The sequence below is a fragment of the Dipteris shenzhenensis genome, chromosome 32 (assembly GCF_047967505.1).
Source record: "Dipteris shenzhenensis isolate YYH24624 ecotype China chromosome 32, Dip_SZ_1.0, whole genome shotgun sequence".
NCBI lineage: Eukaryota > Viridiplantae > Streptophyta > Polypodiopsida > Gleicheniales > Dipteridaceae > Dipteris > Dipteris shenzhenensis.
Window position 1 is genome coordinate 9,187,636 of NC_141627.1, and position 25,029 is coordinate 9,212,664.

A 25,029-nucleotide genomic window follows, 5' to 3' on the forward strand; every position below is an offset into this window, starting at 1 on the left:
TAGTAGGAATTCCTCATCCATGATTATAAGTTGCCAATCTAACAAAACATATTGCTAGGCAGCTGCATCTTGTCCCTTATGTGGATGTTCAAAGCAACATTTGTGAATTTACTAGTTTTGAAGTCATGTATGTGGTCTTTCTCGTTCACGTGCAAATATGCTCTATTCGTTAGGGCTGTGTCATGCTTACAGTTAAGAAGAGTGCAGTACTCATCCTCTGCTGTTTGCTTGACATTTTCCAGGATTCTGAGTGCCATACTCATCCTCTGTTCTTTGCTTGGCATTTCCCGAGATTCTGTACTCTCCCCATCTTCCCACTTGACACTTCAAGTTACCATAGAGCTTGGCCCTCTAATGGCAGCATACAAGTTTCAGCCCAGTAAAATGGATCTGGAATCTGCACATCAATTCCTAATTCTTCTGTAATACGTCTTTTTGGTGAGCCCACATTTCCAAGTCGGTAACAATATATAGAACTGCTGTCTATGCCAGTATTGTGTATATTCTGGAAGCTTAAAAGAGCTTTCATTAAACCTAAGACAATTTTCCAACCATGCATCCATTTGTTTTTGTCCTTAAGCTTCCAAGTACAGGTCTTTACCAATTCCAGCTCTTTTTCTTGGTGCCATGCATCTCTTTTAGACCTGTCCCAAGGATTTGTTTTGGAAACAACTACTTGCACGCTGAAAGTCCCCAAGGATTTGTTTTGGAAACAACTACTTTCTGTAGGGCCCTCTCATCTTTGGCAAGGAGAACCACATCATCGGCATTTACTAGTAGTAGAACATCATATCCAGCAGCCTGGACCTCTGCACCACTGCACAGAGAGAGAGAGAGAGAGAGAGAGAGAGAGAGAGAGAGAGAGAGAGAGAGAGAGAGAGAGAGAGGACATTAATTTTATTCATGACAATAAACTGAAAAATCTTTATCTCGCAAACGGTACTGAAATGAACCAACTTAGATAAACTGATATGAATAAACTGATAAATCTTCATCCTGCAAACGGTACTGAAATGAATCGCAATCTTTATTGAAGCAGCTGGATACAAGAGCCACCACAAATGATCACGTATGCGGAAAGGATAAGAATAGGGCTAAGCTCAAATGTGGTACCCAATATATAAACTTTGATCCAATTACATGTGTATTTCATCAATGTAAGAGAGACAGAGGGATACAAAATTTATGTTCTCAACATTGCAATTTGTATTGACTGCTCCTTCCAAGCTTGCACCAAAGCCAACATCCAGCGATCTCTTATTCCTGTGAGGAGAATATTAATCCCACCTCGATTGACTGTAGAAAGACGAGTCTCCTTTGAACATTCTGCTTCATCTCTGGCTCCAAAAGACCACTTCACCAATTTTCTATTTATTTTCTGCAATGTGAAGTTCTCCAGTTGGGCAGACCCACATGATACACCATGCCGTGGTCAAATGATGTCAAGTAATTACTGCTTGAGTGCAGGAACTAATGTACAGGTTGCTATGCATATCAGAAACTTAACTTTTTAGATCTCCTACAATGACAGGCCTGAACACGTGAATTCAAACAGGGGTTAAAATGCAAAAGGAAAATCTAATGCAATATAGGCATCCATCCTCTTAAAATTTTGCTGCTCAACTGCACATACCAGCTTCATTCTCTAGTCGTATCAACATTTGGTAAGTATGACCACCATTCCATTAAAATCCCAACCTTGTAAGTATATAATTTATCTGTAAGACAAGGAACCAAATGCATCAAATGCAGATTTCGCCAGCTCAGAAATGATGGCCATCAAGCAGTATAAGACTGACAATCGCCAGAAAACAATTATGTAAAGGTTTTATAAAGGTGCACCACACTTACAAGTACCACATAGCAATCACAAATCAAGTCTCAGGTGTACCTAGTTGTATCCCACCATGTCAATCAGGCAGCTATTAATATTTGCATACTGTGAATGGGCTTAATGGGAGACGACCTGACCATAGTGAGTAGCATTGGGAAGGAAGGGCCATAGTTGCACACAGCGGCTAGTGGGGGAGCAGAGCTAGCAGCTACCAATGCAGCTATTCGCCAGGCAGTATGGAACGCCAAGGGTGAGATTTGGCTTGCAGGGCTGGCAGTTTCCATGAGGCTCTCTAGCCTGGGCTCGGTGGGGCTGATCGAGTTTGGATCAGCATGGTTGGGTGGTGAGTTGCCTGTGCATGATTCTGATAGGGTTAGATTCTGTGAGGGCGTGACACTCTCTAGGATGTATTCTCTTGGAGACCTTCCTCTGGCCCAGTTAGAAGTCTTTTATTACAGTTTCTAGTTTTTAGTAGTAGCTGTTCCACTTTGGACAGATACGCATGTACATTCTTCTAAATGAAATATTTGCTTTACCAAAAAAAAAAAGTCTGTGAGAGGGGGGTGTAGGCCATCTTCTCCCGGTCATATTCATGCCCTCTAGGCCCTGGTATGTGCAATGTAGCTTTAGTTATTGGCACTTAAGTCACCTAGTACTTTTAGTATCTTATGACACCTAGTACTAGTGTTACCACTAGGACACTAGGTCCTAGGGTTCTCCGGGGCATTGTTCACTCATGCACTACTCCTTACACTCCTTAGCATAATCCTGCCCTGAAAGGAAGAACAGGTCCACTATGGAGATGGCTAGATGCATGCTTAAGGCCAAGTCCTTGCCCAATAAATTTTGGCTTGATGCAATGATGTGTGCCAACTATGTGCTGAATAGATCACCTACAAGGGCATTGAGGACTGTTACACCTTATGAAGCATGGAAAGGCAGAAAGCCTTCACTTTCACACATGAGAGTTTTTGGGTCTCTTGCATATGTTCATGTACCATCTCAGCTGAGACATACGCTTGATGATAAGGCAATCAAATGCATATTTATTGGTTATAGCTAGGAGAGCAGAGGGTATCGGTTGTACCAACCAAATACTGGGAAGATTATTGTCAGTAGAGATGTAATCTTTGCTGAACATTCGTCTTCTCTTGTGGATTGCAAAGCTAAGCCAGAAGTTGACATGTTTGATGCCTCTGACTCTTGGTTACCTCTGCTTCCCTCAGAGGGGGATTTTGACCAGCAACATGAGCCTCCTGCAGGCCCTCCAACAAGCAATGATCAGCCAGCACCCCATGCTGAGTTGCAGGTTCCTTTTCCAGCACAAAATGATCCCACTATTCATGATGCACTTATTTGAAGAAAGAGCTGTCAATAGACAGCAAAGGCAAGTTCCCAGATGGCTTCTTGACACATTGAGGGACAGCAAACGAGATCAACCTCTTGCTGCCCGGACAAGATCAGGGAATAGACAGATGCATGGTCACTTTCTTGAGTTTGCACTCCTTGCTACAGCTTGCAATGAAGAGTCTTTGTGCCATAAAGATGCTTTTGACAGCAAAGAGTGGATGGATGCAATGAGAGCTGAGCTACAATCTACTGCCAAAAATGACACATGGGAATTAGTAGATCTCCCTCCCGACAAGCATGCCATTAGTACCCGGTGGGTCTAAAAATTAAAAAGGAAATCTGATGGCAGCATAGATCGACACAAAGCCCGTCTTGTTGCAAAAGGGTATGCTCAACAACAAGGCATTGACTTTGAGGAGACCTTTGCTCCCACTTCTAGGATTACTTACTATTAGATGTGTCATTGCCATTGCAGCCCATCACCATTGCCAAGTACACCAGCTTGACATCAAGACTGCAAGAAGTTCATGTGACAAAACCTCCTGGCTTTGAGGTTGTTGGCTCTAAAAACAAAGTATGCCGGCTGAGAAAAGCCCTTTATGGTTTGAAGCAGGCACCCCGGGCATGGTATGCTAAAATTCATGCACACTTACTGTCCCTTGGTTTTCTAAATAGCCCCACACAGCCCACTCTTTATGTCCGTGGGAGTGGATCTGATTTTTTAGTGCTGATTTTATTTGTGGATGACATGCTCATCACGGGTCCTGATACTCCGCATATTGCAGCTTTCAAGGCTGATTTGCAGCAAGCTAGCAGGCTGTTGGATGTCTCATTTACTTATGCCACACCAGACCTGACTTACAGTACACAGTATCCCAGTTCAGCAGGTTCATGCACATGCCCAGTTCACAGCATTGGCAGGCAGTGAAGAGAGTCTTCAGATATCTCAAAGGCACTCAAGATTTAGCCCTCTTCTATGGTGATCAGGGTTCACTTACTAACATGGTATCAGAGCCCAGGCGGCTCTAAGGATCGAAGAGTAGGAGAGAGGCGAGGGCTTCAACAACATAAGGAGTGATGGCAACAGGAAGCGGCTCGAGTTCAGCAGCTACTGCTGCACCAACAATCCAAGCGTTGAGGATTCGCCTACCAGCCTTCATTGAAGGCAGCTAGATGGTACGAACTACACTCTGTGGAAGTTTAAAATTACTGCTATTCTTGATTCATATGAGCTTTTGGAGACAATACTAGGGACTACTGACCCAAAACCACAAGGACCCCCGACCCAGCAAATCCGGGGAGTACGATACCTCCTAATGCCGACCTTCTATGAGCTTGGAAATGCAGGAACGTAGATGCTCTGTGTGCCTTGGTTACAAGTACTACTAATAGCGTTTTGACCTTGATTCAGCATACATCTAAGGCAACTCTCGCCTGAAACATATTGAAGAGTCAATATGGGACGCGGAATCATACATGGATCTAGAACCTAGAGAATCAGCTCGCAGCTGAGAAGTTTAATGAAGGAGAAAGAAAGAAAGAAATTTTATTAGAGTCTTTGCAAGACCGATGGGTCTATGAGATTGAAAGAAAACCTGATACAAATCACAGTAAGGGTGGAGCTACTGAAACGAGCATCATCACCCGTGCTGAATCCTAAGTTTGATCATACATAATCAAATACATCTGGATGTAACAATGAAAAGAAAAGGACTAGAGCGGAGCAGAATCCTCCACATGTCATGTCGCCCTGGCTGGTGCATAGCTGGTGATGGGATGCTGGCATCCATCAAGGGATGCCGTGCGTCTCGGTCTCCTAGACAAGGCTCGACACAAGACCAAAGCCACTATGACTCCCGTGGGACGTATCCCGGGTCTAAACAATGACGGGAGGTCCCCCAGAGTGATCTGTGTGTCCCCTCGATGTCTCGTGTGTCATGCTGCCGTCGTCGGGTCGAGGTCTCTGTCACGTCTGCGGCTAGAGACTGGACGATCAATGTCACTCGATGGGAAGAACTCTATGATCCTGCTCTGAGAGGTGTCTGATGATGTGGCCAAGCCCCGTTGCCTGAGTAAGTACTCTCTGTGTCGGACCCCCGTGAATGAAAGTCGCGAGGCATCTCTGATCTGGGTAGGCGATGAATCTGGAAAGGAACCCGAAGCTGTCTCTGAAGAGGCAGTGGTAGCGACCTTGGATCTCGTAGTACACTGTGCACCTGAAAATAAAATACTCCTCCAACTCAATCTCCTGACAGTCGGACAATATGCATAAGCGATGCTCCCTACGAATCCCCTATGCTCTGCCGCTCTCTATGCGGAGGATACCCGAAACTATCCGATCGAGATCTGTGGTGAGTGAGGTATATGAAGCTCAGTGTATCCCGGTGGTGTGATGAATCCCTCCTCCGAAATACGTAGACAGTAATCTCTGTAGAAACTCAACTTCACTGGAAGCTCCCTCGGCTCCAACCAGATCCTAAAGGTGTGTAGCTGCACGAGATCCTCTCGAATGACCTGGTTGGTGTGTGGCCCGATCGGAATGGTGGGTGGGAGTACCGGAGGGGCATCTAAATTGTACTGAAAAGGAGGTACCCTATCGATGTGGAACCCTAGTCTCACAAACCATCTGTGAGTCCGTGCATACCAGCATCGCTCGTCTCCCTCTGCTGCCAACCTGATAGAGGAATCGAGAGCCAACCATGGCAACCTTCGTCTCCCTGATGTGCAGTCCCCATATGATCTAACCCGGTGTAGATATGTGATGGTCTGAAAGACTACATATAGTTGGAGTGGAGAAGCACCAAACTCGGCCTGAATGATGTGATGTGGTACAGACGGTGTCCCCTGGTCATCCGTGAGAGCATGAGGATCTGCAGGCGCTCCACCTGTGTCCACTCTATCTTTGACATGTCAGGCCCTCAACAAGGGCTGCCATACATACCGGCTGGTCGGACCAAGGAGTCGAAGAGAAAAGCCTTGGTCCGATGGTCCTGGAAGTGGGAGTGGAAGCATTGTCTCTCTAGCCGAGCCACTGAGGCGTATCCCCTGCTCAGTCTGGCCTGCATCGTTGGTCTCATTGTGAAGATCAGGCCGGAGAAGATGACCCCCAAGTAAGTGTATGAGGATACGATCTCAACTGGTGACCCACCGACAGTAAAAGTAAACTGCTTCCATTGCATGTTTGTTCGAGAGGTGTTAAAGATCATGACCTTGGTCTTGCCAAGGTTGACCTCCAAATCATGGGATAAACAAAAAGCCTGCAATGCATCCAGGTGTCGCTGGAGCCCCTCGGGTGTGGACGACAAGAGTGCCACGTCATCTGCATAAAGAAGAATCTAGATGATGATCCTGGCAAGTGAGCAACCGGTCCCTCCGAACGCCCCCATGAAAGTCTCAAGCTCATCGATGTAGAGGCCAAACAGGATCGGTGATAAGAGACAACCCTGTTTGACCCCTATGGTACTCAAGATCTCATCTGTCCAACCTGTCCGAACTCGGCCTGAGACTCTCTCATACAGTGCCATGACTGCCCAGATGATCTCCTGATCAAATCCCAATGTCTATAGGCATGTGATGAGACGAGCTCAAGGTACTTGTCATCCACAAAGCAACAATATACCCTCTCCTTCCGTGATCTGGCCTCCTCAATGACACTCCTGAGTGTGAGTATGTGATCCATAGTCCCATGGTCTCACCTGAAACCGACCTGACCCTCTTCTCTGAGCCCTCTCATCTCTGCGAACAGGTTGACCGACACATCCAATACAGCTGCATAGATCTTGGATATCACATGTCCAATCATGATAGTCCTGTAGTTACTCGGGTCCGTGGGATCCCCTGCCTTGTGGATGGGGGTGATGGTGTTGAGTGTCCAAGTGCGGGAGAAGCCAAGGCAAACAGCATCATTGAATAGCTTTGCTAGGATCGGGGCTAATGTGTCGATCCCATATGCGATAAACTTAGTGCATAGCCCCTCGTGATCCTTAGCTCGGCCATTGTGCAGTTTCAATGTCGCGTCCTTGACTCCCCCTCTGGTGAACAACGTGCAAGTGGTGGGGCGAGGTATGTGTATGAGATCTAGAGTGGGCTGGTGTGGGACATCATAAAGATGGTGTGCATACGTGTGCTAGACTCTCGTGTTGGTGAGGGGTGAAGGAGACCTACGCTCAAGGAATCTCCGCCAAAAAATCCTTGCTGTACAAGATGTGCAACAGCTCCTCCTCATTTCGACGAAGAAATGCTTGCTTCTTTCGACGTACGAGACGTCGGTACTTGCGTACCGTTGTCTGGTGTGTTCAGGAGGTGACATTTAGTTTCAAGTCGGAGCTGTCGACGATAAGGCTCCGCATCGTACCAATTGTTGTAGGGTACAGAACCAAGAGGTGGTGGTCTAGTGTACCGTGTGGTGTGGGGAAAGATTTGGAGAGCAGCCTCATGGAGTGTGCGACTAATCAGGGCAGCACAGTCCTCTATGAGTGGTATGTGATCGATGTAGGTTAGGAGTCTATTTAGGCGTCCAGAGTAGGCCGGTGAGAGGCTGTGATCAAAGTGTATGTCATGATAGGTGTCGTGCTTCCTATGTGGTGTGTGGTGTGGCTAAGCGTGGGGTGGCGATAGTGAAGAATAGGTATGTGTGATCAGCTCCTGGAGGGAGAGGTGCTACGGTGAAGTCGGTGATACATGAAGTGAAGGTAGGGGATCCCATGATGTAATCTACTACACTAGTGCCCCCCCGTGTGGGAAGCAAGTAAAACCACCTTAAGGAGGGCCATAGGTCAAGCCCGTTGTAGATGATGAGATCATGCATCCTGCCTAGATCAAGGAGCGCATGTCCATATGATGTAACAGGCCCGTGTCGGTCCAATGAGGTCCTGGTCATACTTGCTCCATCTAGGTCCATGTCTGGTAGCATGATAGAGTCATCTCAGAAGTCGAGGAGTGGTGCCTGGCGCGTGCTCGTCCTGGTGTTAAAGGTTTCAGAAAGAATGCTTCTACTGCAAGAAGAAGGGCCATGTGATTGCAGATTGCCGGGTCAAGAAAGCAGATGAAAAGAATGGTACCCTGAAGAAGACAGATAAGGGGAAAGAGACAGCTAACACAACGGAAGCAGAGTTGGATCTATTTCTGGCCATTGAGAAAGAGTGTTCCTCAGTTCAAGAAGCGTCAACCACTGATTCATGGGTGTTGGATAGTGGTGCCTCCCATCACATGACCTGCAAGAAGGGTCTATATTGTTCCATGCAGCCTCTACAAGAATCCATCACTGTGACGGTTGGAAATAACACAAAATGCCCTGTTGAGGGTACAGGTACGGTTTCATTTGTTTCTATAAATGGAGATGTTAAGAAACTATCTAATGTGCTGTATGTTCCACAAATCAAGAGAAATTTGCTATCAATTTGCTTCCATAACTGACCTTGACCATGAGGTGAGGTTCAACAAGACAGGAGCAAAAATTCTGGGTAGTGCTGGCAATCTTGTTGGCACATGAGTAAGGAGGACTAACCTGTATGAGCTAAGTGCTCTTACAGCCACCGCTGGAGTGGACACAAGCATACTCTGGCACGAAATATTCTGCCACATCGGATTTGCAGTGCTGAAGGAGATGCAGAAGCAAGGTATGGTTGCTCACTTACCTGCAGTAGCAAAAATGGTGTTCAGGGAGCAACCACATGTAGTGAAGGCTGAGAAGAGCTCTTCCACTTTATCATCAAGCGAAGAGGTAATTCACTATGGAGCTATCCCAGGAGCTATGAAGGAGGAGGAAATATCAGATGATGAAGAAATATTCTCTGAATATTCCATAAACGACTAGTCGGTTCCACCGACTAGGTTGATTGGTCGGCTCCACCGACTAGGTTGACTGGTCGGTTCCACCGACTACGTTGATCCGACTACCGCCCTCATAGCTATAAAGAGGCGACCTCCCCAGTCCATTGTATCATATCTGTTCAGATCAGATCGGACCAAACAGATCTTCCAGCTAGTAGCTCTTCATCTAGTATCTGTCTAGATCACCATCTAAGCTCCATTGTGGGAGCGCACGGGTAAACGGAGCCATCATCTGTACTACATCAGTATTGAAGGAAAATTTTGTTCATCTTTAGTTTGCTATGTACTCTCTATTCTCTGTTCTGCTGCGCCGTGTAATTTAACATTATAGACCCCTATAGCACTTTATCACAAATGCTCCATGGCCTTCAACCAGTGTCTTGTCTTGAGATTCTAGCCTATCTCAAAGACTTGGCTCTTCACTCAAATGATCCTTCTTGTCATTGGTTGCTCTTAGCTGATGTCACGGTTGTATCATTGTACAAGGGTTCCTGCCTCCTACTTGTTTCTCCTCATGACAATCGCTTCTAGTCTATGACACGTACTTCTCAATGGTGATGAAAAAATTTGGGCTTGCAAACTTTTCCTTCAGCAACATATTTTCTTTGGGAGAGTATTGCTTGGGGTTGTTCTTTCGTTTAGACATATCTGACCTACCACTTGTTGCCAATGCCTACCCTTGAGAGTCTCCATGCCTCATTTATTTTGGCATTGCCCTCAATCTGGTGATTTCTTGTTTTTGCTACAACGATGACTTCATGCACATTTTCCTTGTGCTTGCTTTGAATTTTGCTTGTTTGGTATTCATCTGGTTAGGCACAGCTATAATCTTTTGTTTCATTGGGTTAGTTATTGGGCAATATGGACTCTATAGCCATAGGGTCTTTGATGATCTATCCGTGGCTAAGTATCACTTCTTCCGGGCTTCTATGATAGTCTCCATGCGCGGGATCTGGATTATCCTACTTCATTATCATTTTGATGTAGTAGCTAGTTGTCCCCTTCTTGGTACTGTTTTTTGTAATATAAAAACAAATGGATTTCCAAAAAAAAAAAAAAGAGCGTGTGTGTTAAAACAAACAGATTTCACCAAAAATATGTGTGTGTGCGTGCGTGCACGCACTTGCAAACTCACTACATAGAGTATGATGTATATTTGTCCTACAGTGAGATTTTCTCGTGATGTATTTTCCAGCTATCTAGTTTGGGATCTATGTACTTTGACATATCCCATTTTGGGATAGTTACTTTGTAATATAATCCAGAAAAGTTTTCCCAAAAATAAAATAAAATGTGTGTGTGTGTGTGTGTGTGTGTGTGTGTGTGTGGGATAGCTCCCTCTGTCTCTGCGGCCTTTTGCTCTTCTCACGCCAAGTTCTGTACAGTCTCTTCCTGATGTCTCTTCTTCCCCTCTTCCTGCTACTTCGACAGATGGCTCTTTCGTTTTCTCTGCTTCAGCCCCCCCTTCTGCCTCTGCCCCTCTTGCACGTGTCTTCTTTCCGCGGAAGCGTGGTGATTTGCCTCCCTCCACTTTGGTTAAATCGGCAAAGCTGGATATCGCGGATGGTCCTTCGTCTTCCCTTCAGCTGGACCTTCTTCGCCAGATGTGTTTTGCTTCTGTCACAGATGTTCTTTCATCGGGTTCACCACTTGTTTGTTCTTTGGACTCTGTCCTTCTAGTTTCTGGTCTTCGACAGGCTCAGCAGTTTGGGGTCTATCTCTACTTTATGGGTAGGGTTTTATTTGCAGCTCAACTTCATCGTTGGGCTAAAGTTGCAGTGGGTCAGGATTGCCTTTCCTCCTTTGTCTTTCTGGGCAAAGGTCTTTATTATGCCCACTGCTCTTCGACTGATGTGGTGGAGCGACTTGTCAGTCGTGTTGGTATTCATGGGGCTGGTTTCTTTGCTTATGTGATGCCTTGGGATCCGCTTTTTGATCCGTCTACCTCTCTTCTGACTCACTGTCCGGTCTCTATTACCCTCACAGCGTTGCCTTTGCCTCTTCTTCAGCATCTTCCTACTCTTGCAGCGCTTTTGGGGAGGCCTCTACATGTTCCGAGATAGGAGTTTTTGCAGGCTACCCGAGATGTTTGCCTTTGTATTTTATAGGATATGGTGCAGCCCGTGCCCTCTACTCTGGATCTTGATTTGGGATTTGCCCATCCGATGCGCATCAGGTTGCATTTCACCTCTTTTCCTACAGCATGTTATCGGTGCCGACAGGTTGGTCATTTTGCACGTGCTTGCCCTTTTGTTTCCATGACCGCTCCTCCTGCTCCTTCTTCAACTGTGAAGGTTACTCTTCCTCCTCCTCCGGTTTCTACTAAGGCTTTACTGGATAAGCCTTCTTTTACTGTTCCGAAGCATTACTGGAGGAAGGTAGAAAAATCATAGGCCAATCTTTCTCTTGCTGAAGAAGTTCAGGATCCGACTCCTGTTGAGCATCATCAGCATCCTTCTCCTCAAGATATGGATGTGCCCCTTGCAGAGGGGATTATACAGGATGCTACACATGCTCTTTCTCAGGGTGATCCTCGAAGTGAAGCTGAAATGATGAGTCCTGGTTTATCAAATGCAGCTCTTTCGTCAGAGGATACAAATGTTGATCTAGCTCCTTTGCCTCTGATTGCCTGTGCCAAAGTCTTCTTCTGTTCAGGATGCATATTTGCCGTTTTCACTGAATTCTTTTCATCCCATGTTACAACAGGTTTTTGACCCTGTGATTCAGAAATTTCGGGTGCCGGACTATATTAAGAAGAATCACAAGGGCAAAAAACAGCTTGTTTTTATTGATGGTGTGGTTTCTACACTTTTTCTGGAATAGCTGTCTTGTAATATAAAGCATTCAAAGTTTTCACTTTTTTTTTTTTAAAAAGTGTGTTCTTTGCCTAGGTTCACTTCTGGGCACTCTGGACTCTTTGGAAAGATAGAAATCACAGAGTCTTTGGTGATCCAATTCTTTCAACTTTTGTTTTCTTCCGTCATTCTTTGCAGCAATCACTCTTCGATTGTTTGCAAACTCACTACATAGATCATGATGTATATTTGTCCTACACAGAGATTTTCTCTTGATGTAATCTTTTGGCTTACCAGTTTTTCTGGGATAGCTATCTTGTAATATAAAGCCTTCAAAGTTTTCACTATTAAAAAGAGAGAGAGTGTGTGTGTGTATTCTTTATATGGACTCAGTTAGTTCGTCACCTTGGTTATCCTTTGGGCTGGGGACTTACTCGTCGACAGCAAATTGATTGGGTTCTAATCAAGCTCCAGAAAAAGCTTGAATATTGAAAATTGGCAACATGGCCTTTACATGTTCGCCTCCGAATAGTGCAGTCCATTCTTGTGGCGTACATTCAATTTTATTTGCCTTTGATCATGTTCACCAAGGCAGACCTTGATTCCTTTATGTCTGTCATTATGGAAATCTTTTGGCGTTCCAAACATGGCAGAAAAAGTCTCAGACTGCTTTCGGTGCATCGAATTTGTCCCCCTAAAATGCATGGAGAACTGAATATCACTAATATCTAGGTGCACATCCTTGCTCACAGGGGGAAAATGTTGCTGCAATTTCTGAAAGGTGAATAGCCCTGGGCTCTCATGATTCAATATCTGGTCACACATATCAGTACTCCTGCTTTTGGTCATTGGCGACCCAATCAGTGGGATTTCTTGTTTGGGTGCATTGATGGCACTTTGCATGGCTGCCCTATGGTCTCCAACTTGCTTCTTGACTGGAAGCATTAGCTCAACAATGCCATCGATGATGAGCTCTCGAACAAAATGGTAGTGAACCTCGATGTGCTTGGTTCTCGCGTGAAACACCGGATTCTTCGCAATCACCATGCAACTCCGGTTGTCACACAGGATCACGGTCGCCTCCGTTTGTGTCTGGTCCAGATCCTCCAAGATCCATCTGAGCCACAAAGATTCACATGCTACGGTGCATGCAGCCCTGTACTCCACCTCTGTCGATGAGAGGGCAACGGAAGGCTGCTTCTTGCTGAGCCATGAGATAGCTCCTGAAGAAAGCACAAAACGATAGCCTGTGGTGGATCTCCGAGTGTCGAAGTCCCCAGCCAAGTCGGAATCACAGAAACCCCAAGTTCCAAGCGTGAGGTGTTGGTAATGCCATAGGTACTAGTACCTTGTAGGTACCATAATACTCTTAATCCTGCTCTCCAGAGTGCCTCCCTGGGTTTGGCAGAGAACTTGCATAAGACTCCAACGGAGAAAGAGATGTCGGGCCGAGTGTTGGAAAGGTACAAAAGACTCCCTACCAACCGTCGGTAACGTCTAGCATCCGCCAATGTTGATGAATCATGGATGCTGAATTTCAGCCCAACCTCCATTGGTGTAACTGCAGGCTTGTAGTTCTCCATTTGGAACCTCCTAAGCAGCTCATGATAATATTTCTCCTGACAAATGAAAATACTGTCACTGCTCTACCGTACCTCAATACCAAGGAGTAGTGGAGTAGCCCCAAGTCTGACATCTCGAACTCTGTCATAAGCAGCTTCTTGACTTAGGCTATTCTGTCCTTGTGATTCCCTGTGAGCACGAGATCATCCACATACAAAATGATAACCAACATCATCCCTCCCTCAATGACGAAGTAGAGGTTGGGATCAGAAGGACTTCTCTCGAGCCCAATCCTGTCAAAGAACTCATCTATCCGCTGGTACCATGCTCTGGGAGCCTGTTTCAGCCCATATAGTACCTTCCTCAATCTGCAAACCTATGATGTGGACCCTGGAACATGAAACCATGGGGTTGCTCAACATAAACCTCCTCCTCCAGGGTCCCATTAAGGAATGCCGATTTAACATCCATCTAAAAGATGGACCAACTGTGATGTGCAGCCAAAGCTATGACTGTCCGGATTGATGTCATCCGAGTAGTTGGGGCAAAGGTCTCATCAAATTCAAGACCCTCTGACTGAGCATATCCATTCACCACCAATCTAGCTTTGTATTTGTCCAAGCTCCCATCAGACTTGAACTTTTGCTTGTAGACCCACTTGTTCCGATGACCTTCCTCTTGCGAGGTCGATCCACCTAGTCCCATGTGTGGTTCTTCTGGTGATGGGATATCTCAAGGTGTATGCCCCAGGCACACCTTGGGTTCTATGTGTGTGTGCTAGAGGCACAGTTAGGTGCCCATAAGCACTGTTAGGTGGTGGTAGATGCCACATAGGATGATTGAGAGATTCTAGGAGCTGATTGAGGAGATGATTGAGGAGATGATTGTGGAGCTTGGTGGCTCATGTAGAGGTGCCTACATATGGACCTCACCTTTCTTCATTCCATAAGCAAGCAAGCATTCTCTTGTTTCATGTTCAGCTTCATGCTTTCCTTTCACTTCTTCAATATGGTATCAAAGCACTATGATCCTCCTTGAGCCCATTTATGCCATGTCATCATCATCTTCTTCTTCTTCATCTTCACATTTCTTCCCCAAACTTGTGAGAGCTTGTTCTCCCTCATTAACCATTGGAAGGTCTTATGTATCCCTTTGTTGACTTCACACCCTTGGGAACCCTTGCTAGCATGAGATCCTAGCCATAGATTTATCCTTGACCACCATGAGATGGCTTGAGACACTATGTGACTAGATGTATCCTTGACATAGCCTGAGGCATTCCCTTGAGGGGGGGTTTGATGGGATATCTCAAGGTGTATGCCCCAGGCACACCTTGGGTTCTATGTGTGTGTGCTAGAGGCACAGTTAGGCCCATAAGCACTGTTAGGTGGTGGTAGATGCCACATAGGATGATTGAGAGATTCTAGGAGCTGATTGAGGAGATGATTGTGGAGCTTGGTGGCTCATGTAGAGGTGCCTACATATGGACCTCACCTTTCTTTATTCCATAAGCAAGCAAGCATTCTCTTGTTTCATGTTCAGCTTCATGCTTTCCTTTCACTTCTTCAACATCTGGATGGTGTCCATCTGTGTCTGCATGGCCGCCTGCCACTCTGGGATGTCCTTGGCCTCTTCAAAGGACGTGGGTTCTGTGACCTAAGTCACCAACGCACAGTGAGCAGATGAAGCCGAACCATGCCACTGGGACCTCCGAAGGGTAGAATTGCTCTCAGGTTTATCTGTCACTCGGGACTCTTGTAAAGTCCTGAGATACCACTTTGGGAGTTTCCTTGCTGGCTGAGGATCCTCTGAAGTGGGTACTGTAGCTGGTTGCTCCTCCTCCTCTTCTTCGGCTACTGGGGCCTCCTGGGGGACCTCTTCAATGACAACTTTGGGTAGGGCAGGGGGAGGAGCTCTGAATTCTTGATCATCATCAACAGTCTCTGGTAGTGTCTCCTCAAACATCACATCTCAGCTAGCAATGATCTGCTTCTTCTTGGGGTCAAAGAGTCTGTATACCTTAGACTCTTCATTGTAGCCAACAAAGATGCATTGCTGGCTTTTGGGATCAAGCTTCTTCTGTTCATCCTTTTACATGTACATAGGCGTTAGAACCAAAAATTCGTAAGTGAGAGATTGTTGGTTCTTACCATAGTACACCTCGTATGGAGTCATGTGTTCCACAACCTTTGTCTTCGTCCAGCTGAGAATATGAATTGCGGTTGCAAGGGCTTCACCCCAATAGGCTTTGGTAAGATTCTTGCCTTGCAACATAGTCAATCACATCTCAACTGAGGTCCTGTGTTTCCTTTCAGCTACACCATTTTGCTGAGAAGTCCTGGCTGTAGTCAGTTGTCGCTTGATTCCATGTGTTTTGTAGAAGCTGTTGAATTCAGTTGATGTAAATTCAGTTGTGCGCGTTGCTGGATCAGCTTTAGTGCTGAGAGGCTGGAGGCTTGAGTGCTCTGTGATAGTGAGGGGGAAGGGGGCTTTATATAATAAAGGGGAGAGGCCACAAAGTGGTGGTGGATTGACTACCGACCATTGACCTTGGCCACCGACCATTGACCTTGACCACCGACCATTGACATTGGCCACCGATCATTGACCTTGGTCACCGACCATTGACCTTGACGACCAGCCATTGACTTTGACCTTGGCAACGGACCATTGACTTTGACCGGTCGGCGACCCCCTCTCAATCACTCCCCCTTCTAACCGCCTAAGCCCCTTGCCCTTCTCCTCATAAATGGGGGGGCAAAATATGTGGGGCATTAACCACGAATTCTAACATAAAGTTCCTTCCTAAGAAGCAATTATGTGATTCACTCTTTGATTGGAGACCAATCACGCTTATGCCGGTCATTTACAAAATCATAGCCAAAATGCTTGCAGACCGTATCAAAGGTTATTTGCATGAGGGGCTGCATCCTTCACAATATGGGTTTATCCCTCGTAGGCATATCACAAACAATATTGCAAATACTTATGTTGGGATGGAATATGCAAAATACACGCAGCAGGATGTTCTGCTATTGCAGGTGGATATTGCAAAAGATTTTGATACAGTTCAATGGGAATTTATCTCGCAAACCATGCAAGCTTTGGGGTTGGAATAAAAATGCAGCAGGTTATCTACTGGCTCTATGAGGACAGCAAAGCTGCCTGTATTCTCTTTGGAGACATTTCTCAAGAATGGACTCTTCTTTGTTCGATCCGTTAGGGATATCCCCTTAGTGCTTTGTTGTATGCCATTGCTACGCATCCTATGTTGCAATATATAGACCATCTGGTGGATACATGAATCCTTCATGGCTTGGAAATGGCAGAAAATTGCAGCATGGTTGCTCAAGCCTACGCTGATGATTACTTTCTTATCCCAAATAATACTCAGAATTATTTTTTTGCTTTGATGCAAGCTCTTTCGCCCTGTGGTTTGGCAGTTGGTCTTCATGTAAATTTTTATAAGTCTGTGCTGCTCCCCTTTCATTCTAAAGACTGGCATGGCCTCTTATGCCTAGGGGAAATAATTCCACCCACTCAGATTGATCGTCATCTTAGTTACCCTTTAGGTTGGGGGGTCACCCATCGTCAACAGATTGATTGGGTGCTTGTCAAGCTCAGAAAAAAGATAGAATATTGGAAACTAGCAACCTAGCCATTGCATGTTCGACTTCGAATAGTGCAGTCCATTCTAGTGGCCTATATTCAATTTTATTTGCCTCTAATAATGTTCACTAAAAGCGAATCTTGCTTCTTTCATGTTTGTAATCATGGAACCCTTTTGGCGATCCAAGCATGGACGGAAAAGCCTAAGTCTTCTTTCAGTGCATCAACTATGTTCACCAAAAATGCATGGAGGTCTTAATATCATTGATATCCATTTGCACATCCTTGCTCACAAAGGAAAAATGCTGCTGCAATTTATGCAAGGAGATCAGCCTTGGGCTGTTATGATCCACTCTCTGTTACAATAAATCAATACTTCTGCCTTTGGTGACTGGCAACCCACTCAATGGGACTTCTTACTTGGTTGCTTTGATGGTACATTGTCCGCATGCTCTCTCTCAGGTTGCTATCCCAACTGAAGCTGACATGATGAGTCCTGATTTATCTGATGCAGCTCTTACGTCACATGCTCCTTCTTTAGAGAGTACAGATATTGATCCAGTTCCTATGTCTGTGAAGACTGTGCAAGAGTCTCTTTCTGTTCAGGATGCAGATGTTTCTTTTTCTATGGATTCTTTTCATCCTATGTTGCAACTGATTTTTGACCCTGTGATTCAAAAATTCCAGCTTCCAGCTTATATTAAGAAAAATCACAAGGGCGAAAAACATGTGGTTTTTATTGATGGTGTAGTTTCTTCACTGCATCAATTTTTACAAAGCAACAATCTGAAATTGGAGGATGTTGTGTTTGATCCTCCTCCTGTTTGATCTTGTAACTTTTTTACTTGGCTGCTTCATGACTTTTGCTCTGACGCTTTACTTGTAAATTTTGTCTTACTTATTGGTGGGTTTTTACCTCTTTTTGGGGTTTCCCACACACAAATAAAAGATTTCACTAAACAAAAAAAAAAGTGTGTGTGTGTGTGTGTGTGTGTGTGTGTGTGTGTGTGTGTGTGTGAGAGAGAGAGAGAGAGCTGTGATGTTCTAGTAATGTCCTTCGGGGACCAACAAGATAGAGAGAGTTACCAAGTTCTTTTTCGGTGACATCCAGTAAAATCCTTGTATGGCCATCGGCAAAACGCCACATGCAAAGAAGGCGTATATCATTAAAGAATGTACCCCCACCCACTTAAACAATGCAGTTGAGGATCTCCATTTGTAAATGTCCACCTGCATTGGAATATAATACATTGCTTTAACCTGGAATCAAGGGTCAATAGATAGTGGAGATTGCATCTGAATTGACTTTTACAAGGAAAATGAAAAAGGGTATCAGACTTACCAAAGCATAAACTGCACTGAAGGCCAATGCAACAGCACCCCCAGTAACACAAGTATAGCTCAATGTGTAAAGTTGCTTGTTTAAGGGAATGCCTGAATAACAAAATACTGTTTATTCATATTGTAGAGGCCACGGTTAATTTGTTTTGAAAAGAATAAGTTACTTCCTCTAAAAATATATATACATTGTCAGCTACAAGAGAGTTATTTTTCCATTTATCTTTGACCTGTTGGATAGCAGCTTTGATTAAAGAGTTCACATTATGTGTTTGCCCTGGCTTTTAGCCATATTGATGAAAACATCAGACAGCCACAGATTTCTACCGATTTCCTGCCCATAAGTTTCTTCAACTTTTTAAAAATCAGCAATTTTAGATGATTCAAATATTGTCTCAATAAGTATGACTTACAATGCAGGGGCTATGAAAGTTTTAATCTCAGTTCAAAAATGTTGGGGACGGGGATAAACCAAATGATCAATGTGTACAAAGGCATTGCACTGAAATGTAACGTCGCATGGAAGCGTGTGCCCCCACATTGCCTTGACGATAGTAAGCCACGGAAGGATGGAGCATTCTGCCTCTTAACAGTCACATTGCAAGGTGATGCAGTGCAAGGAAAGACATCAATGTTTCTCCAACTGCAAATGCTTGATATTACAAGGCATGTGATGCAAAAAGTGCTGTAGCAAGCTTCCTGCAAACTACAGCTAAAGAAACCACTCCCCTTCCACCCCCCCCGCCCCCTTTCTGCCGAATTGTTTCATGTGTTTTCAAATTTATGACCACGTCAGGTCATGTGTCTCTTTGTACTTAACTGAGAATGCTCATCACACATCAACTTGAAAGGAACAGATGTCTATAAGTTCGAAGTTCACTCTTTCTTTCAAAGACAGGTTGAAATATATGTTTTTGGAGAAGGATGACAGCAATAACCCTTTATTAGAGGGATCAAACCAAATTCTGTGCATAAACTCACAGTGATGCAGTCTAAGTAAAGACATCAATCTTCTCCAACTGCAAATGCTTGCCATATCACAGGGCATGTGATGCAGAACATGTATAGCAAGTTTCATGCAACTACGGCTAGAAGAAATAACTCCGCTTGCTTCTGCCTAATCGTTCCATGTGTTTCAATTTTTTGACCAAGTTGTGTCATATGTCTCATTGTACTTAACTGTGACAATGTTCATCACAAGTCAACTTGAAGGAACAGATGTCTAGAAGTTGGAAGTTAATTCTTTCTTTCAAAGACAAATTAAGATATATGCTTTTGGAAAAGATGGCAGCAGTAACCCTTTATTACAGGGGTCAAAACCTAACTCTATGCATAAACTCACCCCCAACACTATGACAGTCCTTATCAATACTAACCCATCACACCATATGGAATTATCTTATTCCCATTGTATTGGAAACATCGCCATTGTTCTAGAAAATCTGAGTCCATGCTTTTGAATTCCCGGACTCCGATTATGTTGTGGATCTGCCTTTTTCATCTTTGAGTGTGTAAAGTTTAGGTTCACTTTAGATAATGAAAGAAATGCCGAGCCAGATTTGACTGTGACATGAACTTTGAATTCACCAGCCTAACTCATCAGTAGCCTTGCTTCAATTACCATTAAAAGGACATCAAGCATTACATCCAGAACTGAGCTTCCATTACCTTTAGCTGAGCCCCAAAAGAGAATCTTGCGATACTACATTCCTCCTTTTTTAACTACATTCTTCTATACGTGAGTATCAAGAGCCCAACTTATGCACAATTGTTCTCCATTGGCAGTGGAAAATCTTGTCCCACTGTAAGATGGATCAAGTTAGTTTTTCTCCATTGGCAGTGGAAAATTTTGTCCCACTGTAAGATGGATCAAGTTGGATTTCATAACTGTTCTGCATGGAGAACAGTTATGAAATCCAACATAATTCAGAACTAGTATCCTCATTTGAATAAGATATCAGAGGTATCCAGTATGGAACACCAATATGCTGACATGTCACCACATTTTACACGATATGTCCATGTTTATACCCAGCCATAGGCGATGACAAGGTGATTTTAGACATTCTTAATCATAATTAAAATGCTTAAATGTAAAAATCAAAGCCTAATTTCTTACTCAGTATCTGTGAATTTTAAATCACTCCAATTTCTTTGATATTCGACGAACACCGCATTCATATAACCAAGCAAAAGAACTGGTAGTTTTTGGTCCCTTGACATTTTTGCAAAATACACAACCGTTTATAAAGATCAAAGCCTCATTTCTTACTCAGTATCTGTGAATTTTAAATCAATCCAATTTCTTTGAAATTTGACGAACAAGCAAAAGAACTGGTAGTTTTTGGTCCCTTGACATTTTTGTCAGAATACACAACGTTTATACCATAACCCTGCAAACTTCAAGCACATGAACAAAGTGTGCAGCAAAACTGAGAATTCTAACCTGCAACATCAAGCAGTAGGCCGAGAGATAGGAGTACGCCTGCGGATATAGTCCACTGCCAGAGTTGTCTTTTGTGTCCCTGAAATCCGTATTGACAGCAACATTTAATCAAAATCTTTGCAATGTTATTCAAGCTTTGCATTCAATATATCCTGACTTTTGTCTTGTGCCCTTATATAACAGGTTTCCTTTTTTTAGGAGATTTTTATTTGCAGTGGGGACTTGTTTCTCTCAGCTCTACCAGACGTTGTACTTTATTTCCTTGAAAAGAAAGAAAATGACCATTTCTCCAGCTTGCACCTTTGTCCAATCACACCCTGCTTATCTGAACTACCCATTTTTTGCATGTTTTTTTAATGGAAAATCTTAGCAAAGAGGACAGCATAACTGACATAGGCTTCAAGGTCACACCTGCACATGTTATTTTTGCTAGACGCTTGAGGCAGTCAGTATCACGCATAGAAGCAAGGATGTTTCATTAGAAGCATCTGCAGCACCAGCTCATATCTCCGTATCCCTTCTCTCTAGTGGTTACAATTCTAGTTGGATAGCACCTATTTCATTTCTATCTCCTCACGTTGTCTTGGGTGCAAATAAGGGCATTAGGGGAGAAATGGGATCTCAAAAGGTCGATAGTAGATTGGACCAGCCACCTCCCTGGTGGGATCTGGATTGACATTGTCTATGCCTTGTACTCAATTTGGGACCAGGGGCAAGAGGCTTCAATAGAAACTCTGGGCGGCCCAAGCACTTTTGAAAGACTAGCCTCTAGCCAGTCACTAAAAATTCACAGAGAGTGATCTCCATTGGTGTGTTGTCCCCGTTACAAGCTCCTTGTGGCCAGTCCAGAAAATTCAAGTCTTCACAAAGTGCTCAAGATATTCCTTTTACAGTTGTTGGATGGTTTTTTCCAAACTCGAAGTAGTGTGCTCTTCTATCTTTAGTAAATATACATATAGTAGATTATGTATTCAAAGCAAGTGCCAGGACACCCTATTGTTTTCAAACAAAAAATTTAAGATAATTTCACTACTTTTTAACAAAGGTTGGGCTACCTTAAAGCTTCTTTCATTCTTTCATTGCTAGTAGCCTGTCATTGGGACAAAATGTTAAATAGACGAAAACCAGCCACATTGCTAAAACCTAAACACATTCTTGGTAGCCACTCAGTTGCTTCTATATTGGAATAGAGGGGCAAGTGGATTCCAATGTTTATGGGGCTTTGCAACACACTAAATCCCATCAAATGTAAGGGTCGTAACGATTGTTGGATGACTTGAGAACCTTTACTTCCTTAATTTGGCCGGTCAAGAGAAAAATGGCTCCTTTGCTATAGAAAGTGAGAAAAAAGACCGTCTAAGGTTTAATAGAGGGGCAAGTGCATTCCAATGCCTATGTGGCTTGTGGTCACAATCACAATCCTCGCCTCAATCCTCAACTGATGGGACGAAACCCACATTTGTCCATTGGCAATCCTCAGTGCATGTGAGACTCCTCTGTCCTTGAGATACTGGGATCTCATGATGAATCCCTCCTCCGATACTCTCAGGAAGTGGTCGCGGTAGAACCAAATCTTGATGAGGAGCTCCTAGTCCCCTCCCCAAGTTTGAGATGTATAGAGCTAGAGGAGATCTAACCGTATTCATTATCGTGGGATGGACTCAGAAGGTGCGTCCATGCTATACTAAAAGGGAGGAAGTCTATCCATCTTGATACCATGACTGGCAAGCCATGTGGATATATGTGCATACCATGTGTCTGCCCCGCTCTCTGCTAGTCGTCTGGATGACTCCAAGGCCAATCTCAAAAGTCTCTAGTGAGGTAAGTCCCAAACTCTGTGGATGAATGTCACTGCTTGAAAGGTGGCATCAACTTGGAGAGATGTCATGGCAAACTCTACTTGTACTATCTCAAGTGGGATTGAGGGCTTACACCGAATCATCCTAAACCCTATAATCACCTATAGCCGCTCAAATGTCCTCCACTCTGTCCTCGAGAGATCGCATTCCCAGAAGGGTGCTGCATACATAGCAATCGGCTGCACTAACGTATCGAAAAGCCAGCTCTTCGATGGTGGATCCTGGGAGTGTGCCTAGAAGCATTGTTACTCTAGATTATTTACTTATGTGGGAATTACTGCCCAGTGGTGGTGGCTCTCATCAGCCACGTCTGTGTCGTGGCTACGATTCCACCAGGTTGGCAGTTAATTACTAGCCACCGCAGCGGCTTAAGCATGCATGATCACTACGAGTCCAGTAAAAATTACCAGTCACCAGGCTCGCATGCTCAATAGTGTACTAGAGTACATGGTAATGAGTGATTAGAGGTGATTAGGCTTCAAGATTTACTTTTGTGGGAATTATTGCTCGGTGGTTGTGGCTCTCATTAGCCACGTCTGTCGTGGCTACGATTCCACTGGGCTGGCAGGTAATTACCAGCCACTGCAGTGGCCTACTCACCCACCACCGGGCTTAAGCATGCATGATCACTACGATTGCAGTAAAAAGTACCAGTCTCACCAGGCTCGCATACTCTCAGTACAGTACTAGAGTGCATGGTAAGGAGTGATTAGAGGTGATTAGGCTTCATGATTTACTTTTGTGGGAATTACTGCTCGGTGGTGGTAGCTCTCATCAGCCACGTCTATCGTGGCTATGATTCCATCAAGCTGGCAATTAATTACCAACCGCCACTATGTCCTACTCACCCTCCAGCAAGCTTAAGCATGCATGATCACTACAAGTGCAATAAAAATTACTAGCCATCAAGCTCACATGCTCAGTAGAGTACTAGAGTGCATGGTAATGGTTTTCGAAGGAGCATGCACAAACTCAGCAAACCATGGGTCTTGAGTAAGCTGCGTTAGTGCTCCCACTGCACTAAACAACTGCGCCTTAAACAATGTATCAGCCTCCTCTACATCATCAACCTCCTTAGTCCTTTAGGCTGTGAATCATTCACACCAAAAGTATTTGCAGCTTGCTATCCATTGGCATTCTGATCATCATGACAAGCTCCCTCATTCATAGGTTGTCCATCTTGCCCATCTTGAGAGGACTCCTCTTCATATCCCAATCTTCATCAGTGAGTGACATACTTGCTGAATTCTCCTTGCTGTAATTCAATTAGAGCAAACAATACTATTGAAGCCACCTTGAGATGACTTTAGATATTTCTTACAATTCAACAAAGCAACCATAGAATCATGTAATGCCACATTTTTTGTAAGAAAAAAAGGGCACAAGCTCAAGATGCATAATATGCTCACTGCAACAATCATTTATATGGTGGCTTTCCCATCTTCCCTAGCCCTTTCAAAACAATTAACAAGGGACTATCAAAAGCACTCCACCCTCGTGTGAGTCGTGCCTAAGCTGCATGGGTCTGCGTGAAAATGGATCCTGTGAAGACTGCTCCCAAATATGTGTAAGATTGCACTATCTCCACTGGCTCACCCCACGATATGTGAAGCTGAGTCGGTGGAGCACTGCGCGTGAGGTGTTGAAGAGAGAGAGAGAGAGAGAGAAGAAATATATATTAACGTCTGCAAGAGGCCTCGCAAGCCCATGAGACAAAGAGACAAACCAAAAGGATACCTCATACAAGCAACGGCAGGCTGAAGCAAAGGGCCCACTAGAGGTAGTAAATTGCTAATCTAGTAACAACAAAAGCAAAAATAGCATCAAGTACTCAAGAATAATGGTCCAAGTACATGCTCAGGCTCCATGTATCCAGGTGCCATGATGGCTCTCTGGTGAGAGAGGGCGGGGGGGAGGGGTTGTCTATGAGACTAAAAGAACCTAATACAATGAGCTAAATGGGTGGAACCTTTAACCACATCCAAGACAAATACAACATAGAAACATGGAGGTTGCAGGAGGCTGCCGTGGCATGACAGAGCGCTAGTGTAAGGCCAGTATGTGTGGTCTGTTGTGGTGTACTAGTGCCACTGTCACCCCCATTGGTCATGCCTCTGGTCTGGTGATAATGGAGCAAAGGTCCCTAAGCCTGATCTGTGCATCAACTCGCTGGAGAGTCTACCTGTTTGTTGCTCCAGACCTTGGTTCCGCCATCTCCCTCGGTCTATTGTGTCTGCTTGTTGCTGCCTCTGATCAAGCCATATACTCTCTATGTTGCCCACATGGCAGCCTGAATGCTGCCAATGCAGCAGCCCTTCTTTCTTCTTGTACATATTGTACTTGCTCCCCACATGGCAGACTATCTGCTGTCCATGTGGCAGCCTTGCATTCTCTCTCATCTTT

At 44.5% G+C, this 25,029-nt stretch overlaps 1 protein-coding gene across 4 annotated transcripts in view; it reads right to left on the minus strand.

The window, feature by feature from the left end:
• Positions 1-1,014: 1,014 nt before the first annotated feature.
• Positions 1,015-25,029, minus strand: part of LOC147880272 (uncharacterized) — a 70,251-nt gene continuing 46,236 nt past the window's right edge. For 2 of the 4 annotated variants that reach the window (XM_087370508.1, XM_087370507.1), the window contains exons 11-15: positions 20,768-20,846; positions 18,326-18,417; positions 18,070-18,213; positions 1,634-1,718; positions 1,015-1,533 (exon numbers count right to left, since the gene is read on the minus strand). In XM_087370508.1, the coding sequence (XP_087226634.1) occupies positions 1,686-1,718; positions 18,070-18,213; positions 18,326-18,417; positions 20,768-20,846 (348 nt within the window). In that variant the 3' untranslated portion in view covers positions 1,015-1,533; positions 1,634-1,685. The remainder of the gene's footprint in view (positions 1,534-1,633; positions 1,719-18,069; positions 18,214-18,325; positions 18,418-20,767; positions 20,847-25,029) is intronic. The other 2 variants (XM_087370510.1, XM_087370509.1) reach the window with 2 other exon arrangements.